The sequence below is a fragment of the Pleurodeles waltl genome, chromosome 1_1 (genome assembly GCF_031143425.1).
Source record: "Pleurodeles waltl isolate 20211129_DDA chromosome 1_1, aPleWal1.hap1.20221129, whole genome shotgun sequence".
NCBI lineage: Eukaryota > Metazoa > Chordata > Amphibia > Caudata > Salamandridae > Pleurodeles > Pleurodeles waltl.
This window is the reverse complement of record NC_090436.1, coordinates 264,935,763-264,961,851: the sequence shown is the minus strand read 5'-3', so window position 1 is coordinate 264,961,851 and position 26,089 is coordinate 264,935,763. Positions and strand designations below refer to the sequence as shown.

General features: G+C 43.5%; 1 protein-coding gene across 1 annotated transcript in view; it reads left to right on the top strand.

Moving 5' to 3' along the window:
* HCN1 (hyperpolarization activated cyclic nucleotide gated potassium channel 1) overlaps nt 1-26,089 on the top strand; it is a 982,006-nt gene that overhangs the window by 776,610 nt on the left and 179,307 nt on the right. The window contains exon 6 of the mRNA XM_069221581.1: nt 13,364-13,604. Within this exon, the coding sequence (XP_069077682.1) occupies nt 13,364-13,604 (241 nt within the window). The remainder of the gene's footprint in view (nt 1-13,363; nt 13,605-26,089) is intronic.

Sequence of the window (26,089 nt, the reverse complement as noted above, 5' to 3'; positions counted from 1 at the left end):
GTGGCGGTACTGGGTGCAGCCCCACTTTTCCTAAATCTGCACTTCTCCAAAATCTGCCCCAATGTGTTTTTAGCTCCCAAGGAAGAGACCTTTCGGTGATCCACCCCTGGAGAATCGGAACCCATAATTTATTTATTGTGTAGTACTGAATTCGACGAGTAACAACACCGACGAATAGTTTAGTATATCATATGTAGTACATGTGTATTTATTTTATGCAGGATATATATAAATCTTGGATCCTGTCCCTCAGGCCCGCTCACTCTTTTTATCTCCTTTACTTCCTTGCATAATATTTAATAGCTGTAATTAAAACTATGGTGGACAGCAGTCCTATAATAAAGAACTAATGCTAAAGCAGAAGTAGAGACGTCGATTCAAAATGAAAGGTTAGAATTTTTTTGGGGAAAGCACTGCACCCCAAACATGATACCGATGAGGGGTTAAGCATTTGATAATAGAGTATTTCATATGCTCTTTTTTACTAAAGGGCCATCTGCTACCAAACGCCCGTTCGAGTGATCACAATTCGTATGAGCCCCCATTTTAGAGGACTATTTCAGGTTGCAGTCTAGATTCTTGTGCACATCATACCTAAAAGACTGGAGCGTGGTAATCTCTGTGTGCAGCTTTGAATGGCATTATATAAACCAAAGCTGTGACACTGAAGGAATGAATGACCTTATGAAAAGCAGACAGGATTAACCCACGGTAAATCAGCGAGTATTGACCCGACAGTAAGAGAGGGTTTTCTTAAATCCCAAGTGATGTTCACACAGGAGGGCTGACTACTGTCTGAGCCCAGCATTAAAAGCTCATGTGCTCTAGTCATGAAAATCCTGATATCAGGCCCGAATGACTTTTATCTGGATGTGCATTTCTGCATTAATCTGCGCGTGTTTACAATAAAAATTAGCAGCATTAATAAGAAGATGATCTTTTTCAATTATTACATTTTATGCTCAGCGACTCAGCACATATAGGCTAAGTTAAAGACACCACAATAGGCATTTTCAGACTTAGGCATTGTGCATGGGACAATGTGCAGATAGGTAACACCATGCAGTGTGTTTTTATTCCTGATCAGTGCAGACGCAGTGTCATTATATACTAAGGAAACGCTCTAGTCTTCAACAGACTAAACTTAGTACAACCATAGGCCTTTTCTGATGGAGGCCTTATTAGCAAGGGCTATGGTGATTTTATGGAATAGGCATTAATTAAAATGAAGTGAATAACTGTTAATCAAAAGTTAAACGGATGATGCTACTTCTCACTTCAAAGCAAAAGTTGATGAAAAAAGTAAGATGGAAAATGTATTAAGAAGCAAGAAAAGCAGAAGCGGAAGGCTCACAGGGCCGTATTTATCATTCAGTTACGTCACCCTTGCGCCACACAAGGGTGCGCCAGGGTGACGCCACTATTGAATCAGATTTAGCCCTGCATGGCTTGATAAATCTAGACTAATTGAATGCAGAACAAATCACTGTGTTAAACTACTCTGCTCCAAAGAGGCGTTGCATGGATGGAGCGGGTTGTTCCCCCACATCCACCCATGGATTTTGGCGCATTCCTAGATTTACCATTACTGGTAGACCTGGGAATGTGTCAAAATGGTACGTCTCTTCAGGTGAGGTATAATGAGCAGAAATATCTTTATTTCCCCTTTTTGTTTCCTCTTTCTATGTATGTTGCATTCTGCAGCACACATAAAAGAGCAAAATGACTCTGAGGATTGTTTTTGTGTAGGAAGGTATTCTTTACTGCACAAAAGCAATCCTGCCTTCAACGCAGCACCATGGCACAAATGTACCTGCATTGGTATTAGGCAGCAAAAAGGGCTCCAGTGCAAAGAAAGGGTAGGAGTGGGCCGTATGATGTTAAACACAGCACAGTTCTGCCCTTTCATGCAGAGCAGCAACATTACTTGCTGCTCTGTGCGGCATGAACGTATGATAAATCTGCCCTTCTGAGATGATGATTTGCCTACACCTCTAAAGAATTAGATAAAGTACCACAGCCCAGATTTAGAAATGTTTTGCATCAGGTTTGCATACTTTTTTAACGCACCCGACGCCAAATTTTCAAGGATTTACAAACCAACGCATTTAGTATTTGAGTTGTTTTGTAAGAAATAGTAAGCCAAAACAGCATGAAGTGGGAATTCCATGGGTGGTATATGGGCTTTACCATGCAACCATCCAGGCTTTTGATTTAAAACCTTATCTACTAACAGTAGACAGGGTTCTGCACCAAAAATTAGCACCACTTGAAACAGGTGTTAAAAGAAGACATGCTTTCATTTCTCCTTTCTTTCCCAACTTTCCATGTCTGCTGCACTGTATTGCACACATGCAAAGTAGGAAACGTTTTTAATTTGGTCTAAGCATAGTATTTTGTGCTTGAAAGGTCCCCTTACAGTACAAAATCTATGCTAGACTCAAGCAGACACCTTTGCACTGTGGGACAAAAGTGTGTCTGTGGCACTCAGATGCAAAATTCTGCCCAAGCGCTCATGAACATCAATTCACCAAAACGCTAGGAGTAGTGGAAGTAACATCGCACATCTTTTAACCTTCAATTTCACCTATTCACATACACATGCTTACACATACACACATTCACACTTACACACCCTCGCTCTCAAGCACGCAAACAACATACATTTAAAAGCGTTTTCTTTTTAACTTGCCTCTGCTTCCAGGAAAGGTCATAGTCCAACTAGTATCACATCCTTTTGTATTACACTAATGATGAATAATAAAACATTATTCACTATTAGTGTAATAAAAAAATAAGAGAAAACAATGAGAGTGGAGCTCCAACCAACATCCATACACATGAGCTGTCACTGTGTTCCTGGCACTGATTGTTTTGCCTCTGATGCCAGGGGTCACAAAGGTGGTGCCATGGATCGCAAGGGGGAAGCCAGGGGTTACAGCTACGACCCTGGCATCCCCTAAACGAAGTCCATTCTAGAGTTGAGGAGAGGAGAGTGCTATATCTCTGTGGATATGGCACTTTCCTCCTCTCTCCCTGTCACACAACGCAGTGCAGCAACTATGGGTGCTGCACTATGTTGTGTGACAGGTGCCTAAATCTCTGCAATAGTTTGTTTTTTGTGGAGAATGCTTCTTTTGGCAGGCCCCCTTTAAGTTTCCTTTTGTGATTGTTGCAGTCAGGAAATCTAGTATTTTGACCTCTGTGCAGTTGGGGATTGCTAAACAGGTTTAAGGAAAAAAGTGCACATCCCTAAATTCGGACAGCATATTATAACAAAATTGTCATATTTCAATAAATGATAAATTATCTATATTGTGCACAAAATGTCACATGTGTGCCGGTTTAACAATCAAAATACCAGACTTAATACTTTGGTACTAGTAGGGAAATGCTCTTTTTCTCTTGATCACTCCCAATTGTTTAGACAGATGCTGCTAATGCTTGCTAACCAGGCACTAATGAGTGTGCTTTCACCCCGATAACATACTGAAAATGGCTATACTGCAAGATGGCATATTTAACTTACCTCTGAATCCCTAGTAAATGGTACAAAGGATCCCCAGGGCCTGTGAGGTAAATGCCACCAGTGGACTGCAGCACACAATATGCCATCACTAATGTGACAATGCAATACATGACTGTAGGCCTGCCACCAGTAACCGGTCTATGCAGGTCTAAATTATCAATTCAACAAGCCAACATAACCCTTTTTGATGGGCCTAAACCTTCTTTTTAAACACTAAAAAGTCACCCCTAAGTAAGCCTTAATGCCCAGTAAGGGATGGTGTATAGTATTTAAAAGTAGAATATGTAAAAGATTGGTGTAAAACATGCCCTTACATTGACAAGGCTCCAAAAACTATTTTCATTGTAACAGGGATAGCTGTTCCATACACAAGCATTAGGAGTTAATTTTAAAAATAAATTATCTACACCTAGGAACCAGATAACAAATTAATTCTTTGACTTTTTAAAATATTTATCACAAATCCTATTCACTGGTAAAATTAGATTTGTACTAAATCTTTTATGAAGATGCCTTTAAAAAGTCAACTTTTGCCTGCCTGAAGCCTCTAGAAGTTCATTTACAGGAGCTTAAAATGGCTATGCAGGAGCTGAATATCCCATTTGATGAGGTGTGAATGTGCCCCCGGAGCTGAGCAAAAAGGACTTTGGTTTGGGGAGGTGTTCTGGTCCTCTGACAAGATAACCAAATGGGCAGGGACCAGAAAATTAATTATCCTCAAAGAGGCTTGCTTGTACATAGACATATGTAGCTATCATCAAGGCCATCTGTTAGTCCTTTTATCCAGCCATGCACCAATCCTAGTGGGAGATCAGCTGCCAATAAAACCCCATTTTGAGTTACCACAGAAGATTTTGCTGGCCGGGCATCTGGAGCCCTGCACAAGGGACTTAGGGGGTCATTATGACCCTGGCAGAAGGCGGAGAAGCGGCGGTAAGACCGTCAACAGGCTGGCGGTCTTTTTTTGGGAATTATGACCATGACGGTTACCGCCATGGTCATCCGCCGGTTCTCCGTTCCGCCCGCCGGGCTGGAGACCAGGGTCTCCAGCCTGGCGGCCGTCACTATACCGCCGGCGGTATTTGGACCCGGCTGACCGCCATGGATTTCATGCGGTTTGAAACCACCATGAAATCCATGGCGGTAAGCACTATCAGTGCCAGGGAATCCCTTCCCTGGCACTGATAGGGGTCTCCCCTACCCCCCACCCCGACTCCCTCCCCTCACCCCCCACCACACCTGCCACCCCCCAAAGGTGGCAGGACCCCCCTCCCCACCCCGACCCCCAACATCACAGCACTCATGCACACATGACATGGACGCACGCAGGCACCACCAACACACGCACACACACCGACATACATGCCAGCATCCACACACACAGTCAGACATGCACACCCACATTCAAACATACATGTACACAACCATACAGACATACCTTCAGACATACACGCACTCATTCCCATACTCACAACACCCTGCAAGCAGACAGGCACTCACACATCCCCACTACATACACACACCCCCATGCACGCACACAACACACAACACCCCCCTGCCCCCCTCCCCTCACGGACGATCGACTTACCTGGTACGACGATCCTCCGGGAGGGGACGGGAGCCATGGGGGCTGCTCCGCCGACACCACACCGTCAACAGAACACCGCCACGCCGAATCACAGGACGTGATTCGGTGGGCGGTGTTCTGTTGACGTGGCGGTGGAGGTGGAGCAACCTTCACTTCCCCGCCGCCCGCCAGTATGGCTGTTGGTGGCTCTCCATCCAAAAAAGGACGGAGAGCTGCCAACGGTCATAATACGCCGAGCGGCAAACCGCCACCACTGGCGGTCTTCCCACGGCGGTCCCTCAGCGGTCTTGGCAAAAGACCGCCAAGGTCAAAATGACCCCCTTAATGTTCTGCCATCTAGCATTTGGCCAGAGAGGGGCACTGTGGCGTTGTTTACAATAGGACAAACAGGAACTTCTGCTAAGGTGGTAAGGGTTAGTACCCCTGGGATCTCTTTCCCTATTGTTTAGGTATGGCCTGGAGTTAGCCCTCACCCACGGGCTAGTGCCAGGCATAAATGTGGCACCCCTGGTCATCCACTTAACATCAATACTGGACCTGAGGAAGACAGATAAAGTAATGCACCTGCTGTTGAGACCTGTGAGGAGAACAATAAGGACTGGACTTGCTCCCACATGCACCCAGGAAAAAGAAATGGACTTGTGCGGTTAGGTAGCTCACCTCCTATTAAGCCATAGAAAGACAAAGTTGCACAAAACTCATTGTCCTGAAAGAGCCCAGCTGAGCAGTTTCACAGGACCGGCCTTAAACCCTGCTGCTGGCTTCTGTTGGATTGGGTCCTGACACGAAGTGGTCTTCCCGAGTTCCTGGAACCATTTGCTGGTTTCATACTATACTCCTCCTCCCTAGATTTCAAACTATTTCCATGGACTTACAACCCCTAATTTGTTATTTGTTAATAGTAACAGCAGCAGCATTAAAGCATTAAAGTAAAACATCTGTCTAAACACATTTTTACTCTAACATGTGGTAGGAAATAGTTCTAGACATTATTTTCATAGTGGTTTGAAATTTAAATATTGTAATAGCAATAGGAAATGGGTGTGTATTATCTACAGGTCCAAAATCACTTCTAAAATGCTTTCATATTAAGTGCATATTTTTTCACCAATTGTAGCAGACAACTTAAACCTTCTCCTCTAGCAGAGTATCCTATGACTCAGCTAATTGATGCCCTTCACACCTCATCATCCTTGACCTAACAACTTTCAAACACTTCTCAGACCAATTTCTATTCTGGCATTTCAGCCCAACCTAACGCCATGTCTCTGTGTCATTTATGACCCATTGTATGTGTCTTTGCAAAGAAGGGGTTTTACAGACATTGAGATCAAATGTGTCCTCCTATACGCAGCTCCTGGACATCCTCTCTGTCAAAGCCTATGGCATCCTAAGCATGGAATGCAGACTCCAAACAGGAGAAGGAAATGAGTCATATGCCAGACTTCCTGGCGCTGTAATCCTAGCATATCTACTACAACTGTGGGGTCGATTTATAAATTGCCAAACAGTGATTTAGCAGTCAGGATGATGGAGTAATTAACTTTTTTACCTTGACTGCACCTCCACCCTCTAAATTATGAAATGACCGCTAAGCTGGCAGTCATTTCTTAAAGCTTTGTTAGGAGCCACCATCATGGAGTTTCCTGTCAATTTGAGTCATAGGCAAATGTTTTTCTTTTTTATATTAAAAAAGAAAATCCCAAAGTGAGATTTTGCTCTTGAAAATAAAAAAGACAATGCTCCCCTCCACACGGGAGTCCTCTGCCATGGAAAGGGGAAAATTGTATAGTTTTCACTAACTCTTACCACCAGGGTTTTTATTGGCGGTGAGTGTAGTGAAAACTGACCTCTTATTCCGCCCATCTAGATGAGGTCAGAAGAATTAGAAGTCACTCTCTTACTGCCTTTACTCTGTCTAGCCAGCTATAAAGCCTCCTGGGGGGCTTAATAACAGTAGAGATGGAGCACTTTCTGTTGTGTTTAAACCAAAGGCCTGCCCACCTTTAAATCGGACGGGTGGACCACAGTCGGGTCAGACCGGTGGTGGTATAGATATGATGCAACAGGGTATCCATACTGCCAAGATATAAATCAAGCCAGAGTCTCTTGAGCACCGTGCCAGCCACTTTCCTTTCTCAACTTCCATAACAGTCATCATTCATCTGATCTGCATACCAATCAGACAAGCACTTCCTAGAAGAAATCTAAAGCCCCATCACCTCTGCCACCATCCAAAATATATGTTCCACACTCCTCTGAGGCTACAATCTCCCTGGCATGAAGTAAGCGTTCTGCCTACTTCTCAACACACTGGAAATAAAACTCATATTCAAAAATAACCTTCTTTCAATCAAAGCAATGCTTATGAAAAAAATCAAGAGAACTAAACACGTATATTTCATCAAGACACTTCCTGGAGAAGAGAACATGGATCAGAACCTGCAACCTGCCAAGAAGAACTGCCTGGCTGCCCAAAGGACTCACCTGACTTCTTTTCTGAGAAGGACTGCTCCCTTTCTGTTGTCCTGCTGCCTCGCTGCTCTCTGGATGTGCTGAGAAGTGCTCACCAAGGGCTTGGATAGAGCTTGCCTCCTGTTCCCTGAAGTCTCAGGACCAAAAAGACTTCATTCCTGCAAGAGAACTCCCTGTGTGGCCAAAATAGACACACAGCCTGCAAGAAACAATGCACAGTCTGCATCGCAGTGAGAAAATCACTGCACGCCGAACCGGAACGACGCAGCCCGACTTCGCAAAGAGAAGATTGATGCAGCGCCACCATTGCGACCGGACATTTGACACAGGACCCACTGGATTGATGCAAAGCTGAGCCAGAACGACGCAGCCCGACTTCCTGAGAGGAAATGACGCAGCGCCTGCCGTGCGGTAGAAATGTCCACAAATCGCCCACTGGATCGACGCAGCTCCTGTGACTTCGTCCTGCCAGCGCCGGATTTCAACGCATCATCCCTGGGCCGTCCGAAAAACCCGCAGCCCGAAGAGGATCTAAGTCAGCTCTCCAGAAATCGATGCAAAGCCTTCCCTACGTGAAAAATAAATGACACATCGCTGTGTATGGCCCGAGAAATTGACGCACACCTCCCTGTTTTCCAGGCATTTCCTCCTCTGCGGTCCCTTGCGGAGAATTTAAATGCAAACTAGGTACTTTGTGCTTGCAAGAGATATTTGTTGCTTTTAAGAGACTAAAGACACTTTGTATCATTTTTACAGTGATATTTCAATATATACTTATTGCATCTTAATCATTTTGACATACATTTATCCAGATAAATATTATATATTTTTCTAAACACTGTGTGGTGCATTTTTGTGGTGCTATACTGTGTTTTTGCATGATTTATTGCAGAAGTACTTTACACATTGCCTTCTAAGTTAAGCCTGACTGCGCAGTGCCAAACTATCAGAGGGTGGACACAGGAGAATTTGGATTGTGTGTGACTTACCCTGACTAGAGATAGGGTCCTTGCTTGGACTGGGGGTAACCTGACTGCCAACCAAAGACCCAATTTCTAACAATTATTAGTATTGTTTTATCTTAAAGCAAAACAATGTGCTGAGGTTGGCTGTTGATTTTTTTTTTTACATAGGAATGGAATGTATTCTGATTAATTTTCACAAAGACCCAGTTTAATAAATTTGAGACATTTTTGTTAGACCGGCAACCGGGGGAGCTGTGCGCTACATTGACTACCATTTTGTGGTATTAAAACTGTTGCCTATGAGTGCCCCTCCCTCCTGTTCCCCTCTTTGAGGTGGGAATGTTTCTCTTAAGGGCCCCATATCTTGTGAATCATTCTCTAACGTCCTCTAGCCTTGTAGGTAACGTTTTCTGCCATCATGTATAAGTCCATTCCCATTTTTTATTCCATGATAGTTAGTGTATCCATAGCTCCCTAGTGCTTAGCAACATCTCTTTTGGCCACTATTAGTCTTAGATTACTCACAGGGTTCTTAGGCCATGGAATGTCTATGTTGGTTGGTATTCCCAATAAGATATATTTAGGGTCGAATGGAATTCAATCTCCCAGTACTGTGCCAAACTCTCAAAGTTTTTGATCAGTATGGTTGTATGCGGGGACCATCCCAGAGTGTATGTAGGAATAATCCTGTGTCTGCCCCACACCTTAGGCAATGGGGAATGTTCCTCTCCCAAACTTGTGTAGGCATGCTCTGTCATAATATACACTGTGGAAGATTTTAAATTGGATCAGCCTCAGTCTGGTTTTGATGGCCACTTCTCTCAGATGCATCAAGCTTCTTTAGTGTGTTTGCCATGTTATTGTTGATGATTTTGTATGTCCAGGAGATGGCCTTCTCTTCAGTGCTGGGGTTGAGGCTACACTCCCTGTCTTGGGACACATATTCTCCCAGATACTTAAACCCTACCTTAACTGTTCACAAGTGTCTGGGGAGTTATAGTTACTTGAGTTAACAATAACTATAATTGCTGAACTTATATGTTTTTGTGCGAAGAAATTCAGAACCAAATTGTAACTTTTGTTTTTTCCAGTCAAAATTTATTTATATACACACAATAAAAGTCCCACACCAATTAATAAAAATTGTGAATATTTTCATCCTTAAAAATCACAGCAAAATAAGAAAATCCAATATAGGGTACCGGTACCAGAATTATGAATTTTTAAAGATTAAATAATAAAGTGTGCGTTCTAGGGCTTAGAAATCAATAGCACCAAGTAGGGACATCTAGTCAGGCTTGACAGACAAAGTCAAAGTTTCAGCCAGGCCACAATGGAGCACTGCTCAGATACACTGAGCAGGTGGCCCTGGCCAAAATTTTATCTTCGCACTTAGAAACGTATCTGGAGCTTTTCTCTCTCAACATCATGCAGTTCTCTTCAGCCAGTCGATTTTGATGGAATGCCATCGGACTACTTTTCTGCAAAAACCCCAGTCAAATCCTGGAAGTCTGGAGATTTTAGTTGAACAAACCTGAATTCCTGGCTGGTTCGTGGTTGAAGGTTGTCCACTTGACTCACGACGGCAAGTTAGTCCATTTATGGAGCTTTTTCCAAAAGTTGCTCCAAACGTCTTCTAACTTGTAGAACGTCTTTCTGAAGTTCCTCTTGAGAGTTCAAAGTGTCCAGAATGCCCACCCAAGGACCTAGAAGCTCTGAGTTGGCCCTTGGAAGTTTACGACCTCAATTGTTACAATGTACCTGGCCAAATCCTGAAAAGGCCACTGGACACACTCTAGGCTGGGGACTTTTATGATAGTTGGTGCAGACAAGCTCTGTTAACCTGTTGCTTTCAGGGAGTGCACTCTTGAACCCTTTTTGAAGCAAGGCAGAGTCCTTAGTGCTGTTGTTACAGTGTGCAACAGGAACAGTATTTTAGTGTGCTTTCCTCTGGGTTTCAGACCAACCAGTGTTCCAGCAGGGCAGTCCTTCTTCTTCTTGTGGTTTCAGGCAGCAGATCTGAGTTGCAATGCAGATCAGTTACTTTTATGCAATCATCTTGGGGGACAAGCATGGGGTTACATGTGTCCAATGACCTGCAGGGTGCTACCCAAAATCATGACAGGTTCCTCCAAAGTGTGGCATGTTCTTGTCCCATAACGCACTGCACTTCAAAATTTTAAGATGGATGATTTTCTTCCTGAGGAGAAAGACCTGGCCAAACTTATCTGCTCGTGTGGCTCATTTCCATTAACACTCCCCCTCTGGACATCTGCAAATTCCTTTCCTGGGCCTGCTATCTATTTGTCGGGTGCAGGGTGAGAGGACAGGTCTGGCTGGCATTCTTTTTTGTCCTGCTTCCTTTGAAATCTAGTTTGATTTACCTAGTCCCCTTCCTGGCCTGGCCTCAGCATCTGCAGACCTCCCTCCATCAGTTAACCTCTGCTCAGTGCAGGCTACCTAACATCTCAGCAAAGAAGCCTTGCTAATCCTGTTAGTGCTAACCAATCAGGAGAGGCCAATAGCAGGCTGGAATTTGGCTTACAGGAAAGGAAGTCTTATAACTTCTGTATTATTTATAATAAATTCAACAATGGCAAGTTGTTGGATTTATCATTGTCATTCTTTTGAGTCCTTTCATGACACATTTAGCTCTTTCCTAGCAATACTTATGCTTGTCAAAAATATTCCCATGTTGGCCTATGGAGAGAGGTATCTGCAATGAGGAAAAATTAAAGGTGCAATTTTTCCCTCACCAGGGCATATAAAACATATTTTTTAATGTACCTGCTTATAATTACATGGCACCCCACACTTTGAGACATCTAGGGGAAACATTTAGGATTGAGTGTTATGTACAAATAAGGTAGATTATCACTTTGGAAGTACCCTTAATTCCAAAGTCAAATTTGCACACTTTTTACTTTCTAAAGACAGTCTGCAAGGCCGGTTTGCCTTTAAAATGTCACCAGGCAACACAGCAGTGCACACTACAGTGCAGAAAATCCACTGGGCCTCTAAACTACTCTGCCTTATTATATACTTGGAACTTATAGGTAGTTTGAATCCCCATTGCCTTATTATCTACTAGGGGCCTAAAGGGTCTGTCATTGCAAATTGTAATTATACCAGTTTACCGTATATCTTTTATTCAGGGCACTGGCCCTGGCCTGTTTAGCAGAGCCTAGGGCACAGTCAAGGACAGTTGCCACCAGTATGAGTTAGAAACATTGGGGTGAACATGCTAAAAGGATGACTTTCTCAGAACAGTTTTCTCAGCACAAATTGTATTTGCAGCACACATTGAAAGAGGTAAAAAAATGAGAAATAGGAATATTTCTCTTTCTTATGCCTCAACTGGGGAGGCATAGATTTGTTATGCATTGCCAGGTCTACCAGTTCTGGTAAATCTGGAAATGCATCAAAATCCATGGATGTTGCGTGGGAACACCCATACAGCACCCATGGAGCAGAGTAATGCAAAGCAGCGATTTCCCTGAGTTGCATTAAGATTTATAAAGCCATTCAGGGCCATGCGAGGTAGCATTGTGTGGCTTCATAAATCTCATTTTTCTGTTGTGTCACTCTTAAACCCTGTTGCATGGTGCAAGAGCAACACAAAGTGGGCTCATAAATATGCCCCATAGTATATAACAAAAAAGCTAAATAATTAAAAAATGTACTGGTAACTTTTAAAGATGGTAATCCCATGAGACCAAGGCCTGTATCACAGATAGGGTTCACTTTTCACATTTGCCTCAAAGCTCACCTTAAATCAGGTGCACCAGGTGCAAACGTAGAAAGTGTGCCCTATCAGGAACAATGTGTTGCCCTCAGGGCAACCGCAAACTCGCTCTGCCCGAGAACAGCTCATTCAAAAGAAATACGGAGGTACTGTTTAAAATATGCTCCTTGTTTCTCTGTGCAGCTGCTAACAGGCCTACACTTTTAATAGGGATCTGAGATCCCCTTGCAGGTGAGTGCAGTGAGTAGCTGCACCTGCCTGCAAGGCGATGTCTGGGGTATCCATGGGACCCCCCTCAACTATTTGAGCATATCCTTATAATCTCCGCCTGGTCATGAACACCTATGTTTCTGTCTTTCTGTAGCCTACATTTGGATTGCACTGAGGTCTGAGTCCTTCAATTTGCCTCAGGTCTCATATACATCTGTATAATGTTTCTGACTCAGGACACTGGTAACATGGGGGTTAGCTGGTGAATTCTAAGCACTTGGGAACCTAAATTGTTATGCAGACTGAACATCTAGGGATATAGAATACACAGTATTAGACTTAGAAGTACAATGGGAGGGACAAATCTCTCCGTACCATTTTTCTGATGTTATGTTACCACAAGCTATAAAAGATATGCATGCATGGGCTAACGCCAAACATAAAAAAAAAGATTAAATGGTCATTAAATCCCAGAACAGATTAGGTGGCAAGGACAGAATTAGGGACAAATTCCCAAAGTACAAGGTTTATGAATGAAAGTATACGAAAACTCTTAAGCAGTAAATAACCACATTACCTTTTTCCTTCTAGGTCCCTCTGAACTGAAACCACGCATGAGTGTAACTACACATTTCATTAAATTGTCTCTACGTAAATTGGTTACAATATGCTTACTAGCCATTATCAAAATGTACATACCTGAAAATATAAATGCTTGGTCTTGTCATGAAAATACTGATGTCATTTCTTGACCACTCTCTTATTTTTAATACATTTTTGTAGTGGTATACATAGCAGAAGTAGTAAATTTGAGAAGTGATAACTATGTACTTTCATTGTGTTCTGTTTAGGAAATAGTCAACTTCAACTGCAGAAAGCTAGTCGCCACAATGCCTCTTTTCGCCAACGCAGACCCAAACTTTGTCACAGCCATGCTGAGCAAGCTACGCTTCGAGGTCTTCCAGCCCGGCGATTACATAATTCGTGAAGGAGCTGTGGGGAAGAAGATGTATTTCATCCAACATGGAGTTGCTGGTGTCATTACAAAATCCAGCAGGGAGATGAAGCTGACAGACGGCTCTTACTTTGGAGGTTAGTTACTAAAAGCAGAAATGCATGGGCTGGGGTGGGAAAGGCAGAAGCATGTTTCTTGGATACAAGGAAAAATAAAATAAGATGGATAATGCTTCTGCCTCTATTAACCTCCTTAGAAACATGTCACCAAATTAAAGAAATTCTTGTTGAGTGCATTGTGCAATTTTTGTTTTAATTGTTGCATTTTTGTCTTACAGTGACAAGCCATTAACTTGTTTTTAGGTCTGGAACAAACCTATAACTAACTACAAACATAGGGCCTTATTTACAAGAACTGATGCATCCCTACCACAACGGCAGTGATGCAGCAAAAAAGTTGTTCTGCATTAAAACAGGTTACAATGTCATGGATGCGACGTATTAACAATACGAGGCACCATGGCACAAGGACCCAAAGATGCATCAGAAATGAAAACACATCAGCCTCAAAAGTGGTGGATTGTTGAACTTGACCTTACAACTGACGCAACTTCAGCGATGGGTCAAAAATCAGAGGTGATGCATCAGTTCAGACTGACACAAATAGCCTAATGTGTTGGGACCAATGTTGAAGACTGTAAAATGGTGCAACAGCACCTTGTACAATCTCACATTCGTCCTGGATGCAGTGTAAGCAGTATGTCTATGTGTCACATTCTAGTGGGCATATTCTACTATTGTGTTGGTGGGGACCTGAGTATGTGTGACATAGTGAGGGACAATGTTATGTGAGTTAATACATGTAAGGTATAATGTAAAGTAGCAACGCATGTATTACCTACCTTATGCGTGTCCTATGGAGTATGCTGGCCTGGAGATGGAGACCCCTCACTCCAAGGAGAAGTGACTATCCTGGCCTGTCCCATACAAGTAGTACACCACGTCACATTGCCTTGCTGCAGTGGATGATGATATCATAAGTGCCATCCCAGATTGTTCACGGGGTACAACAACATGATTGTTGCATGTGTAGACCTCCCACAACTAGTGGTTTTGTGCTAGTGGTTTTGTGAAATACAGACATATTCCATTGTGTAAAGTGATTTCAGCTGGTCAGAGTCCTTTTACAAAGCCACTTCATTTTCTACGCCTGGGTTATGAAGGCGTAGGAATACTTTAAGAAGGGTCACTGTAGTAAGTGGGTTTTTCTGGTGGATTGGTCATTCTTCATACATTAAAATCTGTGTGACGCAGCTGGTTCCCGCAGGTTTTTTCTCATGCAGGCCTCGAAAAAGTGACTTATCTTCACAAATGTGTCACCTTATAAATATGAAGCTACAATAAGCGCCACTGCTGCCTCAAAAAAATTATGCAGCAGCAGCGCAAGCTCCTTGTAAATATGCCCCATAGTGGGGGCTTTGGGTCCGCCCTTTCAACTATGTTTTTTTTCTCACTGCCTTTGAGCTGAAACTTTGTCAGTAATACCTTGAGTCAACCTAGTGAAGTATTCCCCTCTTAGCTAATGCTATTGGCTGTCTGGGTGTATCTTTTGACAGTTTGCATTTAAATGCATGAGGGACTAGTTTACAGCTATAGCTCACTGTCACTTCCATTAGCTTCCTCTTGTGGCTCACTATAAAATGCAATAATTTTGTATGTGCTAGCAAATCAGACATATTAGTTTTGCCAATACATTTTAAAAGTCAACATGAGTTGCTTATTTGTTCTTGCAGTGCAAAAAATAACACATTGAACCACAAGTTTGGTATGAGATCATTTTTAAGAAGAACAAACATTGAAATAGATAGAGTACTTGAATTAATTAATACCAGTGCCATTGCCCTTAGAGATTTCTACTGCATCACGCGTTTATGCTATGTATGACCATGAAGAGAAGGACCAAAGATATGGAAATGATTCCTGTTCCCAACCACCAAAAGGGACGGTCTAGTCAGGATGGTGACAACATGTCCTCTCTAAATGAGAACAAATAAATTAACTCCAAATCTGTCGCTTATATGTGAGGTGCAGCTTTAATCTATATGAGTCTTACTGTGCAAGGTCTATATTAAAATCTTCTACAATTTCAATATGAGTCATACATAGAAGAGTCTTGTGCATTAGAGCTTGTTCACTTAAGAGAGGCAAAATATACTGGATCTCTTTACATAGTGGACGTTAAGAGCTACTGAATTGGATTTTCCCTTTAGGCATTGAACATTGCTTAAAACCTGATACTTATGTGTACTCATCTATTTTGAAGCCTTGAGAAAGCAAAATCTTTTATTGCAATACTTGTGTTGGACGTTTTGGTTAAAAGCAGGGGTGAACACACACAATGGGTGAGGAAGTGAACCTTAGTGTAAGGATGATTCTTCCCTTCTCTACTTGACAAAGACCCTGCTCATGTGGTTTAGAAAATGAAAGGGAGGGCTAATGGGAATCCATCTTCCAGGACATAGAAGATAGAGGTCTCTGTTATGCAGTGAGTAGTGTGGTGTTCCCAAACTGCCAATAGGGGTGCCATGAGGACCTCCTGATGTGAAAAGATTTTGATTCATGTAACATTGGATTACCTTTGTTAGTTTGGCATAAGATTTGAGGGGATTCACAAGAGAAAATGTGTGAAGGTGTTATGTGTAAATATCAACCAATTACCAATATAGTTAAGAAATGAAGGGCTAGATGCACGAAGAATGGATTAATTAGAAGTGTTCGCAATCCACTCATAGACTTTCAACAAGTTCATTCTGTTACCGGAAACTAGTCTATGTACCTATGTAGATCCACAAAAACCTGATACTCAGTTGGGTCTCAATTCGACCTACCTCATGAATATTAATGAGGTAGGTTGCAAATTGTGGCCAACTATAAACTACTGCCATAACAGAGATGTCAGCAGACCACCATGCCTGTGATTGCTTTCAAATTAAGCTAACATTTCTCTTTAAATGGAGTCTGTTGCCTGCGTATGAAAAACAAAATTGAAATGTTTAACAAACATTTTTTAAGATTAGGCAGTGGTCCATGGAAACACTGCCTACTCTTAAATAATAATTTTCTGAACATTTACAACACAAAATGTGTCCCTTGCCTTACCATTAGCTTTTAGTAGCCGATAAAGGAATAATGTTTTGCAACCAGAATTTGGTCACAAAACATCAATACATATAACTGCAATTTGGTATTTGGAAGGGGCGTTCTAAACATGCCCCTTCCAAATCCAGATTGGGACTTTGCTCCCAAACTCAAATTAAGATTCAGTAATGTGTTACTGAAACCTCAATTTGTGCTTTGTACATAATCAAAAGCTTTTTTTGTGGTCATAAAGGGCCCAGTTCTGTAAATTAGGCCATTTGTGACCTGAAAAAAGACTTTATATCTGGCCCTATAAGTTTGAAAGCCCATATAAAAAGTTAAGTACAAGTACAGAACTTTAATAAGAAACGTATTGCAAGAAGAGGAAACGCAGAAAAATTAGTTCAAAAGTTAAGATTAAGAGAAATATGTTACCAATGGAAATCATTGGAAAAATAACGTTATATGTTGTGATAATTAAAGAAACATAATGAACCTTGTTCTGTGTTCTCCAGAGAGTTGCCCAGAACCTATACACCCATTGAGTAGGACCTTTGAGTGCATGTGGCTGTACACAAGATGTGTGCTTGTTCAAGTGAATGAGTCTACTTTCATCCTTAGAAATAGTGAGACAAAAAACACATATCCAGCAGGGTTGGACTGGGACAGAGAAAAAGCCCTGGCACTTTAATAAAAGTGCCTCCCATTAGTGAATTAGATAGCTCAACAATGACTCATGTATGCAAATTGAGGTAGTTTTGAACTTGTAAAGAAGACACACTATATAGGTGTTTTGCAATGTATGATAGATTGTATGGATTTGAGCTTGCTGCAGGCAAGGTTTGCTTTAATATCAGGGAAATCAACAGTAAAAGCCGACCTAGCAGACCACAAAATGGGCCTACAATCAGCCAAAAAAACTGCGCCACAGAGTCACCTGTCTGACCAGCCCATCAGGCACTGCCAGATTGCCCTCTAGGCCAGTCTGACCCTGATTTCCAGTAAGACTTTCCTGGTAACTATATCCAAACAGTGTTTTAGGGTGGTTAGAGGAGCCGTCTTGTAGTGGGCTTCTGTAAAATGCACTTAACTGAGTGGGCAAAGTCCAACCAACACCAACCCTCAAGTTCATGTGGCCAGCCAGAAAATGCTGGTTTTATTTGGCTACAGCTTTTCCATTTGGGTTTGAATTGTTTCTTGAGCTCCTGGTGGTCAGTGGGATAATGTCAAAGACAGTTCCTGCTAAGGACTACAAAAGATCATCTTAAATTTATGGGAGACCTAGGTCAACACTTTTTGTGCACTTTGAAAAGTTTCAAGTAAAACATGGCAGTGCTACTATTTGATAAGTTTGTCCCCTTTGAAGAATAGGTTCAACTGTTTTAAGCTGGTTGAGAACCTAAAAAGGCATACCTATTATGTCACAAAACAGCAAATGACAATCACAGTGTCTTGAAGATTTTCTTTACAGAATCTACCCAATTCACATGATCCAAAATGATGTCCTACAGCAGGGACCAGCAGTTCACTGCCTTACGTCCCTTACAGCTCATGTACAGTTGTAGCTAGTTAACTGTGTATGCTCATACTTAGCACCTACCAACATAGAATTGTTCACAGGCCTTTAAATCTCTCTTAAAACACAGATCTTTTTCTAGTGCAAATCAGGAATCCAACTCACCCAATTGTGGGTCTCTTCATGGAGCAGAAATGCCAGCATTGGATAGGAACTTAAAAACTATACAGTAGATTTCAAATCAAATTGTATTAAACCATTGTTCGACCCATTACTCCCCATCATGCACAAATTATAACATTCTACCATCCACTTTACCTTGGCATAATGACATTAATTTTCCGACACAGTGTTTAGTAGCAACCAGTTCTCCAGAGCACTTTTCAAAAGAATAAATCTGAATTAGTAACGGTATGTAATGTAGACTAATGTAAGGCTCTCTACAGACCATGAACCCTTCCTTTACTACTTCCACAGAAATCAGCCCAGACCTCCAAATGGGAAAAAAACATTACTCAATCCTAGTTAAATGAACAGGCTGGACATCCTACAAGGCACTAGATGGCAGGTTCTGTTAAAAGACCCTTAACCAAAAGTTAATTCACCAGCAGCCCAGAAGATACCATTATCCATGGCATTCTTCTCTGAGCAAATTTTAGCATTTCAATCTGTAATATTTCAATATATAGGTTAGACATTCAACCTCTTACTTCGTGTGTTTCAGGTAAAGCCATCTGTCAGAATCTGCACAAGATCAAGAAGATGCAAAGAGAAGAGGAGGCCAGTGAGACAGAACTCTTGTTAATAATTAATTGATCCCAGACAGACACAGGTCCAGTGAAAGGTGTAGAGGACCAATTAATTGGCTGCTGAGGTGCTGTAGGCATGTGTAGGATGCCCAGGATACAGAGAGACAGAGGCCTTAGTGATTGGTCAGGCTACATGAACATGAAGAGGATTAAACACTTCTGGGGTAGGTTTTGTAGATACCAGAAGAAACAGATGCTTCACAGCGTTCACAGGTTGTAAGATTCCTACTTCCATTAGTGTTTTGCTCACTGTTTGGTGTCCTTTCACTTCATTGTTTTTCTACTTCCCTGGCTCCAGTTTCACTTCCATCTTCTGCAGATGTTAACTGATTTAAAATCATTGCCTCTTCATTCCTTATTTATTCCAGTCCTTGTTTCGAGAGATACTTTAGGGCTTCTCAATACTCCTCGACCCCAGAGCGTGAATGCTAGTACATCCTGGAACTTGTCCACAGCTTATATTTTGGAGTATGGGGGTAGAATACTAATTTGTAATTTTTTAAGACAGTTTGTAGAGTTTAATTAATAGTCCTTGTTGTTTCCTAATTTCCTAAGGGATATCTGTGTAGAATGGAGATACCAGCATGGGGTGCATATAACAACTAACATCTGGCCATATCTCTCAACCTTTATCAAGACTATGGGCCTCATTTCGATTTCTGAAGATGGGCTACTCCATCACAACAGTGATTGATATCCCTTCCACTGAAATATAAATCCCATAGAAAATAATTTGATTTACATTTCAGCAGATGGGATATCCCTCCCTGTTGTGATGGAGTAACCCATCCTCCAAAATCTAAATCAGGCCCTATGCCAACAGAGCATGTGTCAGTTCCAGAAGGTACCTAGAGGGAGCCTTGTGTACTGACACCAAAGAGCAGAGCATAAAACCAGTGTCTGTTTCTCTTCTCTTGCCCTTTCCCCAATTTTCCCTGGTGGAATTACATTGGTTTTTAGGGTTGCATACATCCCATTGATTGGAGGATTGATGGACTTGTATCTGAATTCTAGCCCCACATATCAATCACTCTGAGAATCCTGACACTAAACGCTGGTAAGAAAAAAAGGAAATCACATTATTTGTGATCTCTAATGCATATAGTTAAATTTAGAGTCTAACTGAGCCTTATTTACTGGGAGACCAGTGCTTTACGCTGACAATCCACAGTGTAAACCTTTTAGGTCACTACGACATATTCCTGGATTTTCACAAGCCAAATACTGAAGATGACATGTAACTGTACATGTCAACCAGGATATCTGCACTATTAATATTTTACACCTCTCATTGTCATCCTATTGGCTTGATTTTACATCAGGTGAATCTGAAAGTAGTAAAGTATGTTGTAATCTGAGAAAAACTGGGCAGGAGTTATTTATCAGTAATCATGTCAGAATTCTGAAGTGAACAGAACAATGATAAGCAGATGTGCTTTCCTATTAACGGTTGCTGCAAAGCCTGGAGTAACCTCTATGGAAACCCACAGTGGTAGTGCTGCTGGTCTGCTGTGGTTACCTCTAGGATCAACACATCTCAACATCTGGTTTAATTAAAAGTTTGTTGGCTCTTCCTCCGAAGATCTCTCTGATTGATATTTATAAGGTGTTGACATTAGCACACAGATATCTTTTCAATACACAGGCTCACCCGTGAATGCTAATTATCAGTTTCTGGAAGAAGATAACAATTGTAAACCTACAAAAAATGTTCTTGGTGAATCTTATCAATTTGTCTAATTGAATGCAATGACTTTTTTATACAGGTCTCACAAAGCAGAAAACATAGTTAGAATATATATACTAACATTTAGAAGTAATAAACCTAGGTAATTGATATACTCATTGAACGTGCCATAAGTAGCTACCCCATCCACTATAGCCCTGCGCCAAAGTTATGGACCCAAAATTGAGATGCCAATAAACAATTAAGCAACATTGATTTGGACATGAGAGCTGAATGTTTTGATTGAAAACATATGCAAGGGCATAAGGTTCTTAATAAAAGTCTACAACTCTCCCTACCTTCTGTTATGGCTGCCAATAGCAGTTGTTGCTTGGTAGGTGTACATCTGGATGCATGGCTGACATTGTTTCGTAATTAACTGACATAGGGCCTCATTATGACCCTGGCGGGCGGCGGAGGCCGCCCGCCAGGATGCCGCCCTCCATAATACCGCTCCGCGGTCAGAAGACCGCGGAGGGTATTATGAGTTTTTCCCTGGGCTGGCGGGCGGTCTCCAAAAGACCGCCTGCCAGCCCAGGGAAAAACTCCCTTCCCACGAGGATGCCGGCTCGTAATCGAGCCGGCGGAGTGGGGAGGTGCGACGGGTGCTACTGCACCCGTCGCGTATTTCACTGTCTGCTACGCAGACAGTGAAATACTAGCGGGGCCCTCTTATGGGGGCCCCTGCAGTGCCCATGCCATTGGCATGGGCACTGCAGGGGCCCCCAGGGGCCCCACGACAATCCTTACCGCCATCCTGTTCCTGGCGGGCGAGCCGCCAGGAACAGGATGGCGGTAAGGATTGTCAGAATCCCCTTGGAGGATTCTTAGGGGCAGTGGAAAACCGGCGGGAGACCGCCGGTTTTCCCGTTCTGACCGCGGCCAAAGCGCCGCGGTCAGAATGCCCAAGGGAGCACCGCCGGCCTGTCGGCGGTGCTCCCGCCCCCGTTGGCCCTGGCGGTTCTCTACCGCCAGGGTCATAATGAGGCCCATAGACAGTAGGAGACACAGAAGAAAGAAGGATGAAGTCTTTTCAGGCCATGCCTCTCCCTCTTCATAGCCAAACTGTTTCAATCCTTCAAAATGATAGAGAAAGGAGCACGAGCCACTGAGGCATCCCACTCATTCCTCTAGGCTCCCACAGACAAGGTGTAACATAGCTGGAGTCTGCAGGAGTGGGTAGACTTGAAAAGGGTGAAAGTGAAGCCTTAAAATTTCCCTTAATCACAGTTAGAACCTAGTCCATAATTAGGACCTAGTTTCCATAGACAGAGCATTTTTTGTTTTGCCAATAACTTTGGCGCCGCTTGAAGAATCTCCACGAAATTTTCAAAACATATACCTTGGTCAGTTCAGCTGCTGTCTTAAAAGTTTTGGAGTGATCTGCCAAGTGGGGGCCGAGAAAAAGGGGGGTCCCAAACATGTTTTCCCCATCGATTTTTGCATAGGACATTTAGACACGCCTACAGGCAGAACCACTAAACAGAATCACACCACATTTGGCACATAGCTAGATTCTGTTCCCCAGATTATGCATGTTTTGGAGCAAATTCGTTCAGTAGTACTCGAGTAATTTAAGGCCAAAAATTCTAGATATGTGTCCCTGTGCAGGTAACTGATTGTCTGCCAACACTTCAACAAGGAAGTGTTTATAACCATCTTGGGACTCGGCTTCAACCAAGTCCAAGAAAAAAAAGTCAGAAAAAGGAAAAGGGCCCAGGATAAAGTCACCCTGGCCATTGAGCCCTGGTGCTGGGGCCTCTGAGTGGACCTACTAGGGCTTAAAAACATTTTCTTAAAAAATAAATTCAGAAAAATTGGCAGATGGATCTGCAGATTTTTCTGCAATTTTTTTTTTTTTAAACGCAGTCCCCCCACTTTCTATTTTTTTTGTTGACCTCGGGTGAGCCAGGTCCTGGGGACATTTGAGGCTTAATAGAGGAGGGGGGTACATGGGGGCTCCCCTCCTTGGGCTATAATAAGCCCCAAGGACCACCACCTCTCCAGGGTGATTTTGTAAAAAGGGCAGGGGGCCTAAGGTAACAATAACTCATGCCCTCGCCATGCACTGCTAATTACCCCACAAATTATCAGTGATATATTTGCAATAGGATTTGTGATGAAAAACTGTGCTAAGCCTGCCATAGTTACCTTAGGTCCCGAGAGTGGGCACCCTGGGACATAACACAGGCCAGCCCTGGGGGGTGGTGGTCCCCAGAGCCTTCTGTGGCTCCATGAGGGGGGCTGCGTGGCCCCCCTCCAACAAAAACATACCCCCGGGGGTTGGTGGTTCGCTGGGGCACGGGGGTCCCATAGGGACCTCCTTTATTTTTGTAAACTTTTGATCCACCGGGTCTCTGCTTGTAAAATTAAAAAAAAATGCTTTTCAGCCCTTTGGGACCCCACCACCAGAGCTAAGGGGTCAGGATGTTCGTACCCTGGCCCCTTTTGTTTTTATTAATTTTTTTTTAGACTCAGCTGAAACTGAGTCCTAAGATGGCTCCCAACACTTCAACAGCTTCTGTTGTTGAAGTGTTGTCAGCCAATCAGATCTCAGCACAAGATCGTTAGGGTCACAAATCCTTTGCGTCCTTAGATATACAAATTTGTTTTCCCCTTAATTTCAAAAAGTACTGAACGGAATTACACCAAAACAAAAACAGCACTTTTTATGTACCAGGACCAACCTTCCTGCCAAATGTGGTGTAATTCTATCCAGTGGTTTTTGCGCTATCTCTGTTCAAGATGCCCAGGCACTGGGGAACACCACCTCCCTAGGGACCAATACATAACTAAAATTTGGGGGACCACTACCTCCCTGGGGCTGGCCCTTGACAATTAAAGGAGAGAGGCCACACGTCCCCCCCTCCTGGAGCCATTAATGGCCCTGGGGACTGCCCCCCCTCGGGATGGCCCTTGCTATAGCTTGAGGTGCCCATGTTTGGAAGATAGCTGTTTGCTTTCGCTTCAAGCGAGAGCAAACACTAACTCTGCTTCCAGCAAACAGAAACTGTCAAACTGCTCCTGCTTGCTGGGAGCTGAGTTTTCATCTGTTTCCCTGCCCGCTGCTATGCTATGAAAGATTGGTCCCACATGCTGGGCTATATATAGATATATTTCCAAGTGGTGGTTGACACTTTATAGTTAGGACCATGTTTCCATAGCAAAAGTGTGTTTTGGCTATATCTTTAGCAACGTTTGATGAATCTTCACTAGCTTTTACAGAAACAGCGTGTACATGATATTTGTTGTGCCTGGAAAGTTTCGTGGTGATCCGTCAAGCGGGGGGCGAGATAAAGGAGGAGTTAAAAACACATGTGTTTCCAATGTTATTTCCCATAGCACCTTTGACTACAGCCCAAACCGCTGGATGGAATTATACCAAATTTGGCAGAAAGCTAGCTTTCAATACGCAAAATACACTTTCACTTATTTAGTGTAAATATGTCCAATAGTTTTGGAGATATTAAAGAGAAAATAAATATAGATATCTAGGGCCATGGATCCTTTTATGATTTTATGAAAAGTAACAAGAAAGTGCAGGGAAATGCACAGCTCTGATTGGATGCCAAGTCTTCAAACCAGGAAGTGTTGGCAGCAATCCTGTTCCACAAAAGTTTTTAAAAAAGACAACAGGCCAGGGTAGAGTCACTCTGACCCCTTAGCTCTGGAATAAATAAAAACATTACATTTTTTATGTGGGCTCCCACCACAGCATCAAGAATCACCACCTCCCTGGTGCTTTTAACTTAAGAAAAGTGGGGAGACCACCCAGCCCACCTGCAGCCCCTGGGGTTGCCACCTCACTGGGACTTTAAGCTTTAAATGGTGGAAGGGCTGTCTTGCCCCCTCCCTGCAGCCCCAGGAACCACCACCTCCTTGGGGCACTTCATCAAGATAATTTAGGGGGGGCCACCTGACCCCCAAGCAGTCCCGGAAACTGCCACCTTCCAAGGCACTTTACGGAAAGAATGTGGGGGGCTCCTGGCACCCATGCAGCCCTGGGGACCACCTCCTCCCTGGGGCACTAATTGTAAGTAATGTGGGGGTGCCCACCCCCCCCCCACAGGCCTGAGGACCGCCACCTCCCTGGGGTACAAAATTAAATGAAATGCTCGGCTGTCTGCCCCCCCACAGCCCTGGGGACTGCCACCTCCCTGAAGCACTAATTATATGGAATGAGGGGGACCATGCAGCCCCCCCCGTTGCCCCAGGGACCTTCACTTCCCCAGGGCACTAGTTGTAAAGAATGAGGGTGCCGCCCAGCCCCCCTTCAGTCCCAGGGATAGCCACCTTGCAGGGCACAAAATAAAATGACATGCGGGGGCTTCACAGACCACCTGCAGCCCCATGGACCACCACCTCCCCAGGGCTAATTTTAAAACGAATAATGGGTCACTGGGCCCTAGGGAATACACTTCCCTTTGGCAATTTAGTTGGAGGGGGGCCACGTGTCACCCCTGCAGAGCCACTGATGGCCCTGGGAGCCACTACACCCCAGGGCCGGCTTTTGCTATGTGCCAGGGTGCTTTAGCAACTCCCTCTCTGTGACAGGAATGCCGGCCTCCACAGGAGGTGGGGAGCTGGCTGGGACAGCGAGGGCCTTCAGGCTCCCCCCCATGGACCCCAACTTTGTGACTGGGTGCGGCACCCAGGTCACATGGTCAGGGCCGAGGTGATGGGGGACCCCAGGGCCGAGAACGGCCTTGATGAGGGGGGGCCATGCAGCCCCCCTCCCTAAAAAAAGAAATGGTAATTAGGCCAGGCCCAGGGGGATGGGGTCCCCAGGGCTGAGCTCGCCTTCGGGAGGGGGGTCTTCACCTGGGTAGGGGGGTTGCATGGTTATAGAGGTTGGCTGCAGGCCAAGTCCTGTGGCCAATCCCGGCTACGCATGACTGAAGGCTGTGTGTAGCACATGATAGGTGGATATAGGGGTTTGCTGTCGTCCCTGTGGCCAACCGCCAGTGCTCACAGACAAACGCCATTTGCAGGAAGCAGTTGGGTGGTTATAGGGGTTGGCCACCTTGCAGCCAACCAATACTGTGCACGACCACCAACCCTGCACAGCCGTAGACTATGTGCTGTAGTGGCTGCATTAACGTATAGTAATGGAAATTACTTTACGTTAAAAAACCATAGAATTTCACTGAAAAAAATAAAGGTTACAGGGACTATGTAGTTAGGAAATAGAATTTAAAAAACCGTAGACATTCAATTGAAAAAGCCAAAGGTTACAGAGATGTTATAGTTAGGCTCACATTTCACACATGCAAAACCATAGAAATTCATCAGTTACCTCAGCTAACAATAACGTGCGCCCTTGTAATGCACTGCTTTTTACCTCACATATTACATCACTCATGACATGGTCAGTGACATCACTGATGAAATCACTGTGAGAGTGACTGGCTATATAGCACTTTTCCAAAGCCTC